General features: G+C 47.1%; 1 protein-coding gene across 1 annotated transcript in view; it reads right to left on the bottom strand.

The window, feature by feature from the left end:
• The window catches only part of LOC309548229 (uncharacterized protein), a 287,045-nt gene that overhangs the window by 86,772 nt on the left and 184,406 nt on the right, over positions 1 to 15,867 (bottom strand). Inside the window, exon 17 of the mRNA XM_082248181.1 lies at positions 5,231 to 6,427. Coding sequence (XP_082104307.1) covers positions 5,231 to 6,427 — 1,197 coding nt within the window. The remainder of the gene's footprint in view (positions 1 to 5,230; positions 6,428 to 15,867) is intronic.

Here is a 15,867-nt window from a genome sequence, read left to right as displayed (position 1 = left end):
TCAGTTAAAGATAACAGAGGGTGCATGGTAAAACAGCCTCTACACGCTCCGATAAACATTAGGAGGCGTTAAGACCTAACTTAATGCTGGCAGTACAGGTGGTCATTTTTAATATTACGGTAACACTCAAAGTTTATGGTGTTTTACAAATGAACAAAGTTTGGGAAACACATGATTTATGCACATACTGTATTATCCACTTTAAAAGTAAGCAAAATTATATATACAGTACATACCTCAGTATTAGGATACATACCTGTACAATAATGTTTTGGAAATTCTTACAAAAAACTCCTAAAATAAATGAAGATGCAAATACCAAAATGAGTAACACACATAGCAAATGCACACAAATAATAAACACAGCCACAATAAAATAAAGGAAGGGAAGAGGGTAGCACAAAATTCCAATAGTTACAAGACAATAAATACACCAGTCATCAGTCATGAGGTGCAAGCTTGTCTGTCAATATGCAACCTGGATAAGTTATGCTTTGGCAGGTTAATCATCCAACCATTCATCCAGTAAACATCCAACCTCTATTTTAAGTATAACTAAAGGAAAAACTAATTTTTTAGTTTTGGATATAGCAGAGAGGAATTAGAACCCCTGTCAGTCAGATATTTAATACTGCCTTGCTTCCCTGTTAGGGAGATCCACCGTCTCTATTTGCCTCATTTACCGTTATAACCGAAAGGTAAAGAAAATCTAAAATTTTGAGTTGGAATCAGAACACAAGTAGAGGGAAAACTTTCAATTAAGGGCACTAGTTGGTGACAGCCCACCCAGTTGAGTTTGGGACAGGAAGTGAGGGGAAATCTCCCAATAGGATACAGATTGAAAAAAAAATAAAAAGAAAAGCAGGGGTTACTTTAACCCCCCTAGCGGTATTCCCGAGTGTGGCTCTGGGTTTATACAGTGTACCAAAAGCGGTAACCCCGAGCCACACTCGGGATTACCCCAAAAGCACACTCCCCTTCCCTGCGTTCCCCCGCCGTGATCCCCCTCTGTCCTCCGGGCCATCCTCACAGTCTCTTCCTGCTCTGTGCTCGCAGAAGCCAGCACTTGCCTTCTGGTTCGTTCCCCTGTGAGCGTTGCGACGCAGGGGGGTTGAACCGGTGGCAAATTCAAAAGTGTAAATAAAATAAATGACTTGATACAAAGCTGTAATCCTAATGGATTACTTTGTATCAAGTCATTTACCTCAGAAATTCACCTACTGACTTTCCCAGTGTCCTGCCAGTGATTTTTCAGTTCTTTGTGCCTGGAAAATTGAGAACGACCATGGCATCCAAAAAGCGATCTTTTTGCACAAAAGCGCTTTTAGAAGACCTGGAAAACAGCGGCAGTGAAACGGAGTTACTTGAAGAACTGAGCGATAGCGATTCATAGGAGAATTTGTCATCTGGTACGGAAATGACGACAGCGACGATTCTGCGACTGAGCTCAGCGATGTGCGGACTTGGTGCGCTATTAACTGTGGTACGGATCAGGCAGAGCACCCAAGATTCCCATTTACAGGAGCACCTGGTATAAAAGTGGATATTGACCATGACAACCCCTTGGCACTCCTCCAATTATTTTTGACCAATGAGGTTATTGAAAATTTTTTTACCAAGACCAACAATGCGCTACGCATCAGAGGTTTGCAAGATGCAGAAAGTGGAAACCAGTGACCAAAGATGACCTTTGGAAATTTCCGGGCCTAATTATTCTTCAGGGAGTGGTGGGAAAAACCCTGCAGAAGTGGTATTGGACAACCAATTCAATATTCGCCACTCCATTCTTTGGCACGGTCATGTCATAATACAGATTTTCCCTCATAATGAAATATCTGCACTTTGAAAATAATGAAGAATTTGATGAAACTACCCATCCTGCACCAAAACTAAAAAAAAAATTGGGAAGTATATCAAATGATTATTCAGAATTTCCAATGGAGCTATGTGCCAGAAAGAGACATCAGCATAGATGAAAGTCTAAAGGCCTACAAGCGAAGGCTCAGCTGGGTGCAATACATTGCCTCAAAGAGGGCACGATTTGGCATAAAATCCTACATGCTATGTGAATCCTCAACTGGCTACATTTGGAAATCAGTGATATACACTGGAAAAGGAACAAGATTTGATGAAAAATACAGTTATTATGGAATGGCAACATCTTCTGTTCTCTCACTGATTGAGCCATTGCTAAATCAGGGCTATTGTGTAACAACGGACAACTTTTATACGTCTCCTGAACTTTATGAGGTTCTACTGCACAACAAAACTGTTGCTTATGGAACAGTAAGGGCTAACCGGCGCGACATGCCGCCAATGTTTGGCAAAAAGAAGCTGAAGACAGGAGAAATGGTTGCCTGCAGATAGGCAAAATGATGGCACTGCAATGGCGGGACAAGAAAGATGTGTGCCTAATGAGTACAGTGCATAACACCTCCACTGTTATGGTACGCACAAAAGGTGGGAAAGAAATCATGAAGCCACAAGTAGTGATAGACTACAACAACGCCATGGGAGGTGTCGACAGAGCCGACCAAGCAATGACATTCTACACAGCTATGAGGAAGCAGCAAAAAAAATACTATAAAAAGATCTTCAGACATCTTCTTGAGCAATGCTTGTGGAATGCATACATTCTACGAGTGACAAGCCTTTGATTCATGCAGACTTTATTTGGAAAGTTGCCGAACAAATCTTTCAGAGTCACCAAACACCATCAATGGCTGTGAACAGATCTAGACGTCATGATGTTGGCGTTGTCAACCCGGATTGCCTGACTAGTCGTCACTTCATGGACTACATCCCACCAACTGAGAAAAAGTCGGCACCTACAAGGATGTGCGTGGTTTGTTGCTCGAAAAGAGATGACAGTGGAAAGAAAATAAGAAAAGAAACCAGATACTATTGTCTCGATTGTGACGTCAGACTTTGTGCAGTCCCAGGTTTCAAAATATTTCATACCTGAGATGTTTACTAAACCTTTATTACAGTGACTAGTAATATCGCACCCCTTGTTTGTACATATTTCAGTGTTTTTGGTTTGATTATATTATTGAATAAAATGTATTATTATAATTTTATGATTTTGTGATTCAAACTTTATCATACCGGGGATGTCTACTAGACTCTTGTTTGGACAGATTTAATTGAGTTATTCCTAAGAATTACAGGACTAAAATATAAAACAGATTTTAATGCAAAACAATGTACTGCTTTTAGCACAAAAATCCTGACATAATCAGACCGCCAGGGAGCTTAAAGTGGTGGAGACGGGTTTTGCCTTTGATTCTACTTTAAAGCATATGTCAATGCAAAATAAATAAAAACATATTTAATACATCTCTGCAACAAATGCACATTTCCCAGTTTTTTTTTTTTATTCCTTTATTTGGTATCTTACAAGTGTAGCACCCTACAAGGTAGGTGCTAGGTAAAAGCATAGTGGGTCTTGGCTGCCTAACAGCAGGGCCAAGATTTTCAGCTGGGCTGTAATGTCTCCCAGGTGTGGGTGCTGAGAGGGGAGTCTCCTCACTAGCTCCATGAGAGGATTCTCATTGGGCAGTGGAGGAAACCCAATCAGTGGTTCATTCAGGCCTGTATCTACCCCAAAGGGCAGATTCTGCCCCAGAGGATTCTGGGAGTGCGTATAAGTTTGAGGGGAACGCATGATTCAGCGTCTTTGGCGGGAAGCAGAGTCCCAGGAGGGAGAGTACGGCTGTCTCTCCTCCTGTCAGAAGGATCGGGTGTCTCGGGTGGTTGCCTGAGAGTCCAGAGAGAGAGCGGAGCTGCAGAGAGGATCCGGTGTGCCGAGGACCAGTGGAGATAGAGGGGTTCAGTTCCAGGAAAGCATGCCAAGTTTGTGAGTACTGCGAATTGCCCCTGAGGGTCTGCCTGAAGTGTAGATGGATCCATGAGCCAGCTAGTGTCAAGGGGGGTGCCTAGTGAGAGGACCCTGAAGTGTTAGAGGGGGTGCCTAGTGAGTGGACCCTAAAGTGTAAAGGGGGCGCCAGGGGTTGGGCCCTGAAGAGTTAAGTGTACAGTGTGAAGTGTTAAGAGTTGCAGCAGCACAAGCAGTTACAAGGAGCTACGTCAGTCAGTGAAGGGCTGGAGGGAGCTGTTCATTGGACTTTTGAGCTAAACAGAGTGTCAGGAGTCAAATGTCTTACAGTCCTGGATCTTCTGAGTTAATCTGAGTATTAAAGTCGAAGTTTCAGCACAGTTCAGTAGAACAGTATCTTCAAAAAAAAATCTGCCAGAGACCCAGTACGCTCCTAACTTCCATGTTCACTCTGCTGCACTGAAAATCTTAGCGGGATTATTCGTTGTTCCCTCAACTATAGAAAAACACCAGCTTACATTATGGTGAGAAGGAGAGGGGAAGGTGTTTTTAGCACAAGAACTGAGCAGGGCTGATAACACTGTTGGAAGTTCAGTACAGCAGAGGTCTTGTATGTCAGAGCATTGTAAACGTATTACAGTGAGTTAAGAGCACATTGGATTTATTGCAGATCAATGGATCAATGGGTATTTTTAAAGCGGAATTCCACCCTATTTTTGAACTTTACACCATCAGTAGCATTAGCACATTGTAAAATGAATTGGATAATTATTTTTTTTTTTTGGTTTCACTTACCTTATTTTTAATGAGAATTTACTTACCTTCCTACCACTCCCTCCTTATGCGGCCGCGGCCCCCGGCGTCATTTCCTGCTTTGCATTGACTCCTGGGAGATAAGTGTAATCAATCCCAGGAGTCAATGCGCCTGCATCGGTGTCCCTCGTCACTTCTGGTGCAGGCACATCATTCCCTGCTGAATGAATGAGAACATCTTCTGGGCATGCGCAGAACCATCTGTGGGATGACGCGCCTGCGCTGGAAGTGACGAGGCATGGCATTCTGGGACTCCAAAATCCAGGAAAAGGGACACAAAGAGGGACACTGCAGCTTCAGCTGCACACACTGCAGATGGCAGCGCTGGACAAGAAATTTACAAGGTAAGTATTTCATCCTGCAGGTAACCTAAACAGGGGACAGTTCAGAGGCTATATTTGCTTAAATGCACTAGCCCTGGCTGTTCTAGGGGTATTTTAATCTAAAAAAAGAAAATTTGGGTGGAACTCCGCTTTAAGTATTTGTGTTTTTTAAAGAGACAATTTTTTAGGAAATGTTAATGCACTGCAGAAATGTACAGAATCTTTTTTTATCTTTTGTCCAGACCTAAAGAAAAAAAAAGTTGTAGACTTTTATACAAGACCCACCTCTCTTCAGCTGATCTGAAAATGCTTTTATGTGCAGTGGACTGGGATGAAAAGTTTCATTCTGTACTTCTGATACTTTGATACCAGGGGATGTTGGTAGGGCTTCTTCCTTGGAAGTAGGTGCTTCTTTTGTCAACGATTCCTTTACAATGACGGCCTCCATTTCTCTAGGGCAGCTGGCTGACACTTCTGTGCATTTATTACTGACAAGGGAAGAGCATGAAGGCTGTCCAATCAATAAATATGTTTCAGTAGTAATGGCTGAGAGATGAGCTACTGATTGACTTTGTCTGTTGAGGACTGTTGCTGTCTGGTCTACAGGAACAGCCGAATCATGAGAGTTTACGGAGTGCACCAAAGCTTTTGTGGTAAGGACATTCCTTGTGGACTGTTCACCTGATGACCCACTAAAACCTGGGGATTGCTTACACTGGTCCTCTGATGACCTGCTAGTAGATTGAAGGTTCATAGGCTGTTCATTTGATGTCTTGCTAACACTTGAAGAGCCCAGAGGTTCAGTTTCTAACAGTATGTCAATATTAGCAGGGCCTAAAGTTTTGCTGGGGGCATGCCTAGAAAAATGTTTCTCTTCACGTTTCTTTAGTGTCTTTACTAAACTTGCCAGCACTACATCCTTATTGTTGGTATCTTTATTATGCTGCTTGCTTGATATATTATTTGTTGACTTCATAAGCTGCTGTGTATCCAATGCCTTGTTTGTACTGCTGAAGCTCAAAGGCTGGCCAACTAAAGGTTTTGCAGGATTAGGATAGACCGCACTAGAGGACACTAACTTATCTTGACCATTGCATATGTCCTTACGTTTTGCTCTTGCATGGTTTTCACCATCAGCATGATCTGCAGATGTTAACACAGATGTTTCACTACTAACGGAAGCTAACCATTTACTGCCGTTAGCAACATTTGCTTGATGAAATATAGTACCTCGGAGACTATCTGTATTTTGTACTTTGTTTGTAATGTTAAATTGTCGAGATGAAGCATTATGTACTCCTGGCGAATGTCTAGGAAGTTGTGAAACACTTGTGGCATCATGTACAGCAGTGGAGCATGCAGGCTGGCCTGGAGTCTGTGTTGACACTGAAGAATCTAATAAGGTCTTGAGAATACTTCCGTCTGATCTCGCATATGTACCAGTATGTTGATCCTGTAAAAAAATATAAGTGTAGGTTACAACCCACACACAAAACACGTTAACAGTTTATACATACAGGTCCCTCTCAAAAAATTAGCATATTGTGATAAAGTTCATTATTTTCTGTAATGTACTGATAAACATTAGACTTTCATATATTTTAGATTCATTACACACAACTGAAGTAGTGCAAGCCTTTTATTGTTTTAATATTGATGATTTTGGCATACAGCTCATGAAAAACCAAAATTCCTATCTCAAAAAATTAGCATATTTCACCCGACCAATAAAAAAAAAGTGTTTTTAATACAAAAAAAGTCAACCTTCAAATAATTATGTTCAGTTATGCACTCAATACTTGGTCGGGAATCCTTTTGCAGAAATGACTGCTTCAATGCGGCGTGGCATGGAGGCAATCAGCCTGTGGCACTGCTGAGGTGTTATGGAGGCCCAGGATGCTTCGATAGCGGCCTTGAGCTCATCCAGAGTGTTGGGTCTTGCGTCTCTCAACTTTCTCTTCACAACATCCCACAGATTCTCTATGGGGTTCAGGTCAGGAGAGTTGGCAGGCCAATTGAGCACAGTAATACCATGGTCAGTAAATCATTTACCAGTGGTTTTGGCACTGTGAGTAGGTGCCAGGTCGTGCTGAAAAATGAAATCTTCATCTCCATAAAGCTTTTCAGCAGGTGGAAGCATGAAGTGCTCCAAAATCTCCTGATAGCTAGCTGCATTGACCCTGCCCTTGATAAAACACAGTGGACCAACACCAGCAGCTGACATGGCACCCCAGACCATCACTGACTGTGGGTACTTGACACTGGACTTCAGGCATTTTGGCATTTCCCTCTCCCCAGTCTTCCTCCAGACTCTGGCACCTTGATTTCCGAATGACATGCAAAATTAGCTTTCATCCGAAAAAAGTACTTTGGACCACTGAGCAACAGTCCAGTGCTGCTTCTCTGTAGCCTATGTCAGGTGCTTCTGCCGCTGTTTCAGGTTCAAAAGAGGCTTGACCTTGGGAATGCGGCACCTGTAGCCCATTTCCTGCACATGCCTGTACACGGTGGCTCTAGATGTTTCTACTCCAGACTCAGTCCACTGCTTCCGCAGGTCCCCCAAGGTCTGGAATCAGTCCTTCCCCACAATCTTCCTCAGGGTCCGGTCACCTCTTCTCGTTGTGCAGCGTTTTCTGCCACACTTTTTCCTTTCCACAGACTTCCCACTGAGGTGCCTTGATACAGCACTCTGGGAACAGCCTATTCATTCAGAAATTTCTTTCTGCGTCTTACCCTCTTGCTTGAGGGTGTCAATGATGGCCTTCTGGACAGCAGTCAGGTCGGCAGTCTTACCCATGAATGTGGTTTTGAGTAATGAACCAGGCTGGGAGTTTTTAAAAGCCTCAGGAATCTTTTGCAGGTGTTTAGAGTTAATTAGTTGATTCAGATGATTAGGTTAATAGCTCGTTTAGAGAACCTTTTCATGATATGCTAATTTTTTTAGATAGGAATTTTGGTTTTTCATGAGCTGTATGCCAAAATCATCAATATTAAAACAATAAAAGGCTTGCACTACTTCAGTTGTGTGTATTGAATCGAAGATATATAAAAAGTCTAATGTTTATCAGTACATTACAGAAAATAATGAACTTTTTAACAATATGCAAATTTTTTGAGAGGGACCTGTATATGCTGTTATTTAAAAAAAAAAAAAAAAATGTACATTTTAGGGAACTACAGCATACCTCCTTTCTGAGATGGGAACAAAGGACATTATTAGTAAAAAGTATGTAGGAAAGGACACACCCTGCCACACCCCCAATACATGAAGAATAAATGCACAAAAAATGATTGGTTAAAGTGTTTTTTTACCAGTAATATCCGCTGGATTTTGAAATTTGAATATACAAAAATTCAAAATCTGATGAAAGGTTTTGAACTGTAAAACATGTTTGATAAATACATAGTGCAAAATTACCATTTATACATCAGACCAAAATGAGGGACAAATGAGGAGCAAAGAGGGACAGAAGGACATTGTTACAAAAGAGGTACAGTCCCTAAAAATCAGGGATGGCTAGGAGCTATGGCTACAGTAGTAATTGCACCAGTGGTTTACAGTTACATTGATGGGATGATTTGGGGCTGTTTGGAGAAATTGCATTATATGTACATATCACCTTCCTGCTAGGTTGGTAGGTTTTCAATTTTTTTTTTTTGCAAAACGGAATTTTTGTAAAATCTTACCTGTAAAATTCCTTTCTCTGAGTCCTCCGACAGTCGCCGCCATCTTCATATTCGTCACAATGGGGTATTAGACTTTGCTCCGAAGGAGTAGCTAGGCAACAGAATATGTTAACATTAAAGCTTTTAACATATCCCACCCCCAGGGGGTGGTCCCCTCAGTCAATACCCTCCTACTTCCTGCATCCATATCTCAGTTTCAGTGGAATAGCAGTAGAGTATATAACCAAACCCCAAAAGAGGGGCGGGGGCGGCGACTGTCGGAGGACTCAGAGAAAGGAATTTTACAGGTAAGATTTTACAAAAATTCCGTTTTTTCTTACGTCCTCCAACAGTCGCCGCCATCTTCATATTCGTCACAATGGGGACGTCCCAAAGCAGTGCAAACATGAGGGGTGGGAAACACAGCCGCGCCGTAAGGCAACGCAGTCTCCACATCAAAGAAAGGAACCTTACCAAAGGAAGGAAACCAGCTGGGCAACATGAAAAAAACTTGCTCAACAGGAGCAACAACCCAGGAAAAGCAAATAACCCAGGGATAAAACACGTATCCCAAAACAGCCAGGGGTCCAAAACAAGGGACCCTAAGGAACTGCCGCACTAAGAACCTTGCGGCCAAAGGAAGCATCTGCCGATGCCTGAACATCCACTTTATAGAATTTTGTGAAAGTGTGCACGGTCGACCAGGTCGCTGCCTTACACACCTGGGCCACAGAAGCCCCATGACGACACGCCCAAGACGTACTCAGAGATCTAGTAGAGTGCGCCTTCACAGGCATAGGGGGAACTTTTCCCTGCAAAGCATATGCCTGTTCAATGGTCTGTCTGATCCATTTGGCGATGGTAGAAGCCGACGCCGCCATGCCGTTCCGAGGACCTTCCGGAAGAACAAACAAAGAGTCCGTCTTGCGAAAAGACTCAGTCGATTTAAGGTAAACCCTTATCGCCCGAACAACATCCAAGGAGTGCAACCTCACCTCCTTCGGATGCGTAGGCTTCGCGCAAAGCGAAGGCAAAACAATATCCTCATTGAGATGAAATTCCAAAACTCGCTTCGGAAGAAAAGAAGGGTTAGGTCGCAAGACCACCTTATCCAAGTGAATAACCAGATACGGAGACTTGCAGGACAAAGCCGCCAGCTCCGACACTCTACGAGCCGAAGTGATCGCCACCAAAAAGGCGACCTTTTTGGACAACATAGACAACGAGATCTCCCTGATCTGTCCAAAAGGAGCACGTTGTAACACGGAGAGAACGAGATTCAAATCCCAAGGAGGCAGAGGTTCCCTCCTAGGAGGGACCAGATGTCGCACCCCCTGAACAAAAGTGCCAACCAAGGGGTTAGAAGCCACAGGACGTTGAAAAAGAACGGCCAGCGCAGACACCTGACCCTTGACCGTAGCCAGCGCCAAACGCTGGTCGACACCCGTTTGAAGGAAGGACAACACTCGAGAAACCGAGTACGTGCGAGGTGAAAACCCCCTGGACTCACACCAGGCAAAATAGGCCTTCCAAGTACGGTAATAGACCTTCCCCGAGGAAGGCTTCCTCGCGTTGATCAAAGTGTGAATGACCTCAGGGGAAAGATCCCTATCCATCAGGACCTCAGTCTCAACAGCCAGGCCGTCAAAGCCAGCGACTGTAAAGCAGGATGGAATATCGGCCCTTGAGACAGGAGATCGTCTCGAAGAGGCAGACGCCACGGGGCGTCGACCGCCAGATTCACGAGGTCCGCGTACCAGGACCGGCAAGGCCAGTCCGGTGCCACAAGAATCACCGTGCTGCGTTCCGAGTTCAACCTGCGAAGGAACCTGGACAGCAACTGAATCGGTTGAAACGCATACATCAGTCGGTACTGATGCCACGGGGCCACCAACGCATCCGACGCGTCTGCCCGAGGGTCGCGCGTCCTTGCCACGAACGTTTTCATCTTGTTGTTCAGACGAGACGCGAACAGGTCCACATCTGGAAGACCCCACTTCGCGCACAACATCTGGAAGACAGCCGGATGGAGAGACCATTCCCCCTGATCCAGTGTCTGGCGACTCAGATAGTCCGCCTGCCAGTTTTCCACCCCCGGAATGTGAACTGCCGTTATCGCCGGGACGTGAGTCTCGGCCCAAGATAGAATGTCGGCTACTTCCCGAGCCGCTCGGGCACTCCTGGTGCCCCCTTGGTGGTTGATGTAGGCCACCGCCGTGGCATTGTCCGTCTGCACCCGAACCGGACAGCCCTGCAGCCGGTCCGTCCAACGACGAAGGCAGAGATTGATCGCCCGCAATTCCAGAATGTTGATCGGAAGGGAGGACTCCCCCTCCGACCAAGTTCCCTGGGCGGACAGAACGCCCAGAACACCACCCCAGCCCGACAGGCTGGCATCCGTGGTGATCACTGTCCACGAGAGAGGACGAAAAAGGACTTGCCCCCTGACACCATCTGGGACTGGAGCCACCACAGAAGATCCCTTTTGGTGCGATGGCTCAACGAGATCTGAAGATCCAGAGATTGCGGTCGCCCGTCCCACCTGGACAGGATCTCCGCTTGGAGACCCCGCGTGTGGAACTGGGCAAAGGGGATCGCCTCGAAGGCCGAGACCATCAACCCCAGACATCTCATGCACGTCCGCAGTGACGAGTGTGGAACGTCCCTGAGGGACCTGACTTCCTCCTGAAGAGTCCTGAGTTTGTCGTCCGGCAGGAAGACCTTCGTAGGTAGGGAAGACGAACCGACAGACCCAGCGTCGATTTTGGAAAATTTATCGTCCAACCAAACTCCTGTAGAGTTTGCATCGTGACGGACAGGTCCTTTTCCAGACCCTGGCTGGTCGCAGACCGAACCAGAATATCGTCCAGATACCCCAGGACAGAGATGCCCTGGGCTCTCAACAAAGCCAGAACCGGTGCAAGCACCTTGGTGAAAACCCGCGGAGCCGAGGCGAGACCAAAAGGTAACGCCACGAATTGGTAATGATCCTCCGCAATGGCGAATCGCAGGTACCTCTGGTGACCCTCGAAAATCGGGATGTGAAGGTACGCATCCTTCAAATCGATGGAGGCCATGAATTCCCCCGGAACCAGGGCAGCCACCACCGACCGCAGGGATTCCATGCGGAACTTGCGAATCCGCACAAAGCGGTTCAGAGCCTTCAAGTCCAGAATTGGACGAACCTTGCCCTCCTTCCTGGGCACGGTGAACAGATTTGAATAAAACCCCCGAAATCTGTCCCGATGAGGCACCGGAACCACCACTCCCTGAGCCCTCAGGTCCCGCACCGCTAGGTGCAGATCCCGCAAACGCTCTGGAGACAGTTGAAGATTTGAGGGAAAGAATCTGCTCTCCGGCCGAGAGAGAAACTCGATCTTGTAGCCAGATCGAACGATCTCCTGGACCCACCGGTCCCGAACGCGGGCCAGCCAGGGTTGAAGAAAACTGAGCAAGCGTCCCCCCACCCCAGAACTGGGTGAGGGCGTCCCTTCAGGCCGCATTGTTATGGGCAGTGGGTCCGGACTGACCGGACTTCTGCTTACCAGACCACGGCTTCTTTTGGGAGCCGTGACCCTTGAACGGTTTGCCCTTGTAGTGCGACCGAAAGGCACGAAAGGACCCCTGAGAAGGCCGAAAATTAGTATGCTTCTTACCAGGAGCCCCCTTAGCCTTGGGGAAATGGGGTAAGAGTGTGCTCTTACCGCCCGTGATCCCCTTAATCAACGTATCCAAGGATTCCCCAAAAAGGCGAGATCCATCATAAGGCAGATTGGCTAGGGTCTTGCGCGAAGATTGGTCCACAGACCAACACTTTAACCAAACCAGGCGGCGAGACAACACCGCCACGCTGTGTACACGTGCAGCCAACGGCACTAAATCCAAGTCCGCATCACACAAATACATGACACCTTGATGGATTTGATCCACCATATCCAATGTCGCCGGTGAGGCCGAATCAGCCACTAGAACGCGCCTAAGCACCTGCGTCCAACTCGCGACAGCCTGGGCTGCCATAAGAGAGGCAAACAGAGCTTTAAGCATCAAACCCGTAACAGAATAAGTATGACGGGCAAGAGACTCTAGTCTCCTATCCGTGGCATCTCGGAACACCGGAGTATCTTCTGCAGGAATCGCAGTGGATTTATTCAAAACTGCGATCGCGTGATCCACCGGGGGTGGCACACACCACCGTTCATCAGTGGTAGGCGTGAAAGGATAACGCAGCCTGAACCTACTTGGCACAGCAAAAGGTTTGCGTAAATTGCGCCATTGTTCCTTAACAGCGCGCTGAAAATCATCAGTGCAGGGAAAGACCTGCGATGTCTTGCGTCTTTTCTGTGTCCCATAAGCCGCCAGGGCAGCAGGAGGACACGGTTCATCCTGCAAACGCAGTGTTTGTTTAATAGAAGCAACCAATTCATCCATGATTGCAAGCTCTTCAGGCGAGCCAGGGGGAGAATTATCAACCCCGTCAACCTCAGCCTCCACCTCGGACCCCACGAGATCCAGGGAGGAACGGGACCCCGATAAGGAGATCCCAGCCATAGCAGCCCCATCACCATCACCCTCTGAATCAGAGGACATTGAAACTCTGGGTCTTTTAGTGGACTGAGCAGCCACAAGCATCTGCACCTGAGCAGCAAGGTTAGCCACCACCTCAGCCAAATCCCCCCCTGGGGGGGGGAAACAGCAGTCCCCTGGCTACCCACCAAGGTGGCAGGAAATTTGCCTTCCTGAGAATCCATTGCCCCAAAAATATATGCTGGAGAATAAAGGGTTAACTGCCCCTTTAACAAGCGCGGCGAGCGCAGCCCACCGCACACACACACACACTAGCACAAGCAGACCCCCACAGGGATAAAACTGAATACAGGCAATGGATATAGGAAGAAGAGAGGATTAAACCTGAAGAGACCACTGCTGCTGCTGCCGCCTCGATCGGTGCACCCAGGAAAGAGGAAGTGATGAATCAGGGCGCTCTATTAAAGCCTATGGAAGGCTACAAGAAAATGGCCGCCCGCAGTGCAAACATGCGGCCGGGGCGAGCGCAGCCAAAATGGCGCCATTTGGCGCCGAAACCGCCGCTCCCCCACTACTGTGAGGACCGCAGTATAACACTACAGCATGTAAAAAACATGGCGGACCGCCGCAGCGATCGCTGTATTGTGCCCAAACATGACAAAACATGCCCCACAGCACACAGCCTGTCACACATCCCACAGTCTGACACAGACAGTGCAGCACAGCCCCCCCTTGCAGCCCACAGCATGCAGCCAGAGCGATAGGGAGCCAAATAGTGTGAACAGAGGCAGGTTACACAGTCCCAGACTGACACCCCCCCAACAGACAGGTCCCCACACAGATACACTTACCTAAATGGCGTGGGGAACCCGCACAGGCGAACAAGCCACTGCACATGTGGCAGGGAGAGTCGCATTCAGGAAGCAGAAAAATCGGGGTTAAGAAACCGCACAGCGTCCAGTGAGGTAGCCACCTCACCAAGCATCCCTGCACCGAACAGGGATGGGTCGTTCACTGTGCCAGGAGCGTTACCTGGCTGAACGCTCGATGGCAGGCTGGGAAGCCACTGACCCACAACCTGAGACCAGGGGAATCAGCCCGAGACCCAGCCCGCACGAATCCTCTTCATCAGAAGAACTAACTAATGCTGACAAAAAGAACAGATAAGTAAAGAGAGAGAAAAAACTCAAACAAAAAATCAAAAAAGAAGATAAAGGCTGAGGCAAAATGCCCCAGCATAGAGAGATCCAGCTACTCCTGACAAGCTAGACATTGAAACTGAGATATGGATGCAGGAAGTAGGAGGGTATTGACTGAGGGGACCACCCCCTGGGGGTGGGATATGTTAAAAGCTTTAATGTTAACATATTCTGTTGCTTAGCTACTCCTTCGGAGCAAAGTCTAATACCCCATTGTGACGAATATGAAGATGGCGGCGACTGTCGGAGGACGCAAGAGAAATTTAGTTTTTGGCTCTCCTGTAATCAGCAGAGCAGAATAGTTCACTACTATAGGCTACTATGGGTTCTGCAGACTGCTACACTGGATGCTTTCTCCCCTGTTTCTGGAGCTTTCCAGAATATAGTGGGTGGAAGAGTCAGATAGGCGGCATGAATAAATATGCAGTCCCAAACAATCCCTGGACAAGCAAGTCCAGATGGTGATTGGGGAGCATATAAATAGTCTGGAGCCCAGAGGCCAGGGCTCTTGTCCGGGAGGAGAAGTTTCCAGCCAGGGAGGGCTGACTGTTTTCCTGGCTGTATTTTTGAAGGTCCAGCCTGCATATCAGGATCCCAGCCATTGCTGAGAGGACCTGCGCAGCCACAGACCCTTTCAGGGGCTTAAAGCGCCCATTAAATATGGGTGAATAGGCAGGAATTTTATTGCAGAAGTGATACGCTTTGTCTCTTTTGCATTAAAGTTACTTGCCTGCCTGTTCGCCCTTGTACAGGGCACACGCAGCTCACTGTACAAATTATGCAATGCCAAATATGACTAAACTCCCTCGCATGCATGGGAGTGACGTCATCCCCGCCCGGCGATTGAGACCTGGAAGCCAGCCATCCGAAGATGTCAGCAGCCAGGTGGGGAGCTCAGGGACGCTGCATCGCTGGAACTGAGGTGAGTATAGTTCCGCTTTAAGAGGGGTGCCACTGAAGACCTGTCTTGGGAGATCACAGGGGGAGCCTGTCTGCTGGAAACAGATATTAAACATTCCAAGCTGGAAGGACAATAATTACTCTTCCAAAGGGGGGGGGGGGGGGACCTACAAGACAATGGCATAATGCTAGCACATTATAGAATGCTGACCTTAGAATGAAGCCCTTTAGCGGCGCGCTGTCACAACTGACAGGGCTTTCATCTTCACCCAGTCTTCCTCCTGGGTTTGCGTGCTCCGGTCGCCTGATTGGACGACAGGGCGCAGAACAGGGCCCCCTTGCTGCTATTACTGGATTTCCCATACAATCTGGGAGTCCAGTAATGCAGCCACTTGGTGTAGTGGTGCAATAAGAGGGGAGGAAGGTACTGTACATCTGTACCCACCTCCCTTCCTCCTGTGATGTAAGAAATCAGAAGCGACAAGGATAACATCGCTGCTGGTTTAGACTGTTATTTGCATGGCGTTACTGACTTGTAAGGCATCTGATCAAACCGATCTAGGGTCTAATAGATCTCAAATCTCTCCATTAGGTGGACTGGTCA

This window comes from Pelophylax lessonae, assembly GCF_965119305.1.
Source record: "Pelophylax lessonae genome assembly, chromosome: 2".
In the NCBI taxonomy this organism is placed as follows: domain Eukaryota; kingdom Metazoa; phylum Chordata; class Amphibia; order Anura; family Ranidae; genus Pelophylax; species Pelophylax lessonae.
This window is presented reverse-complemented; position numbering and strand designations above follow the sequence as displayed.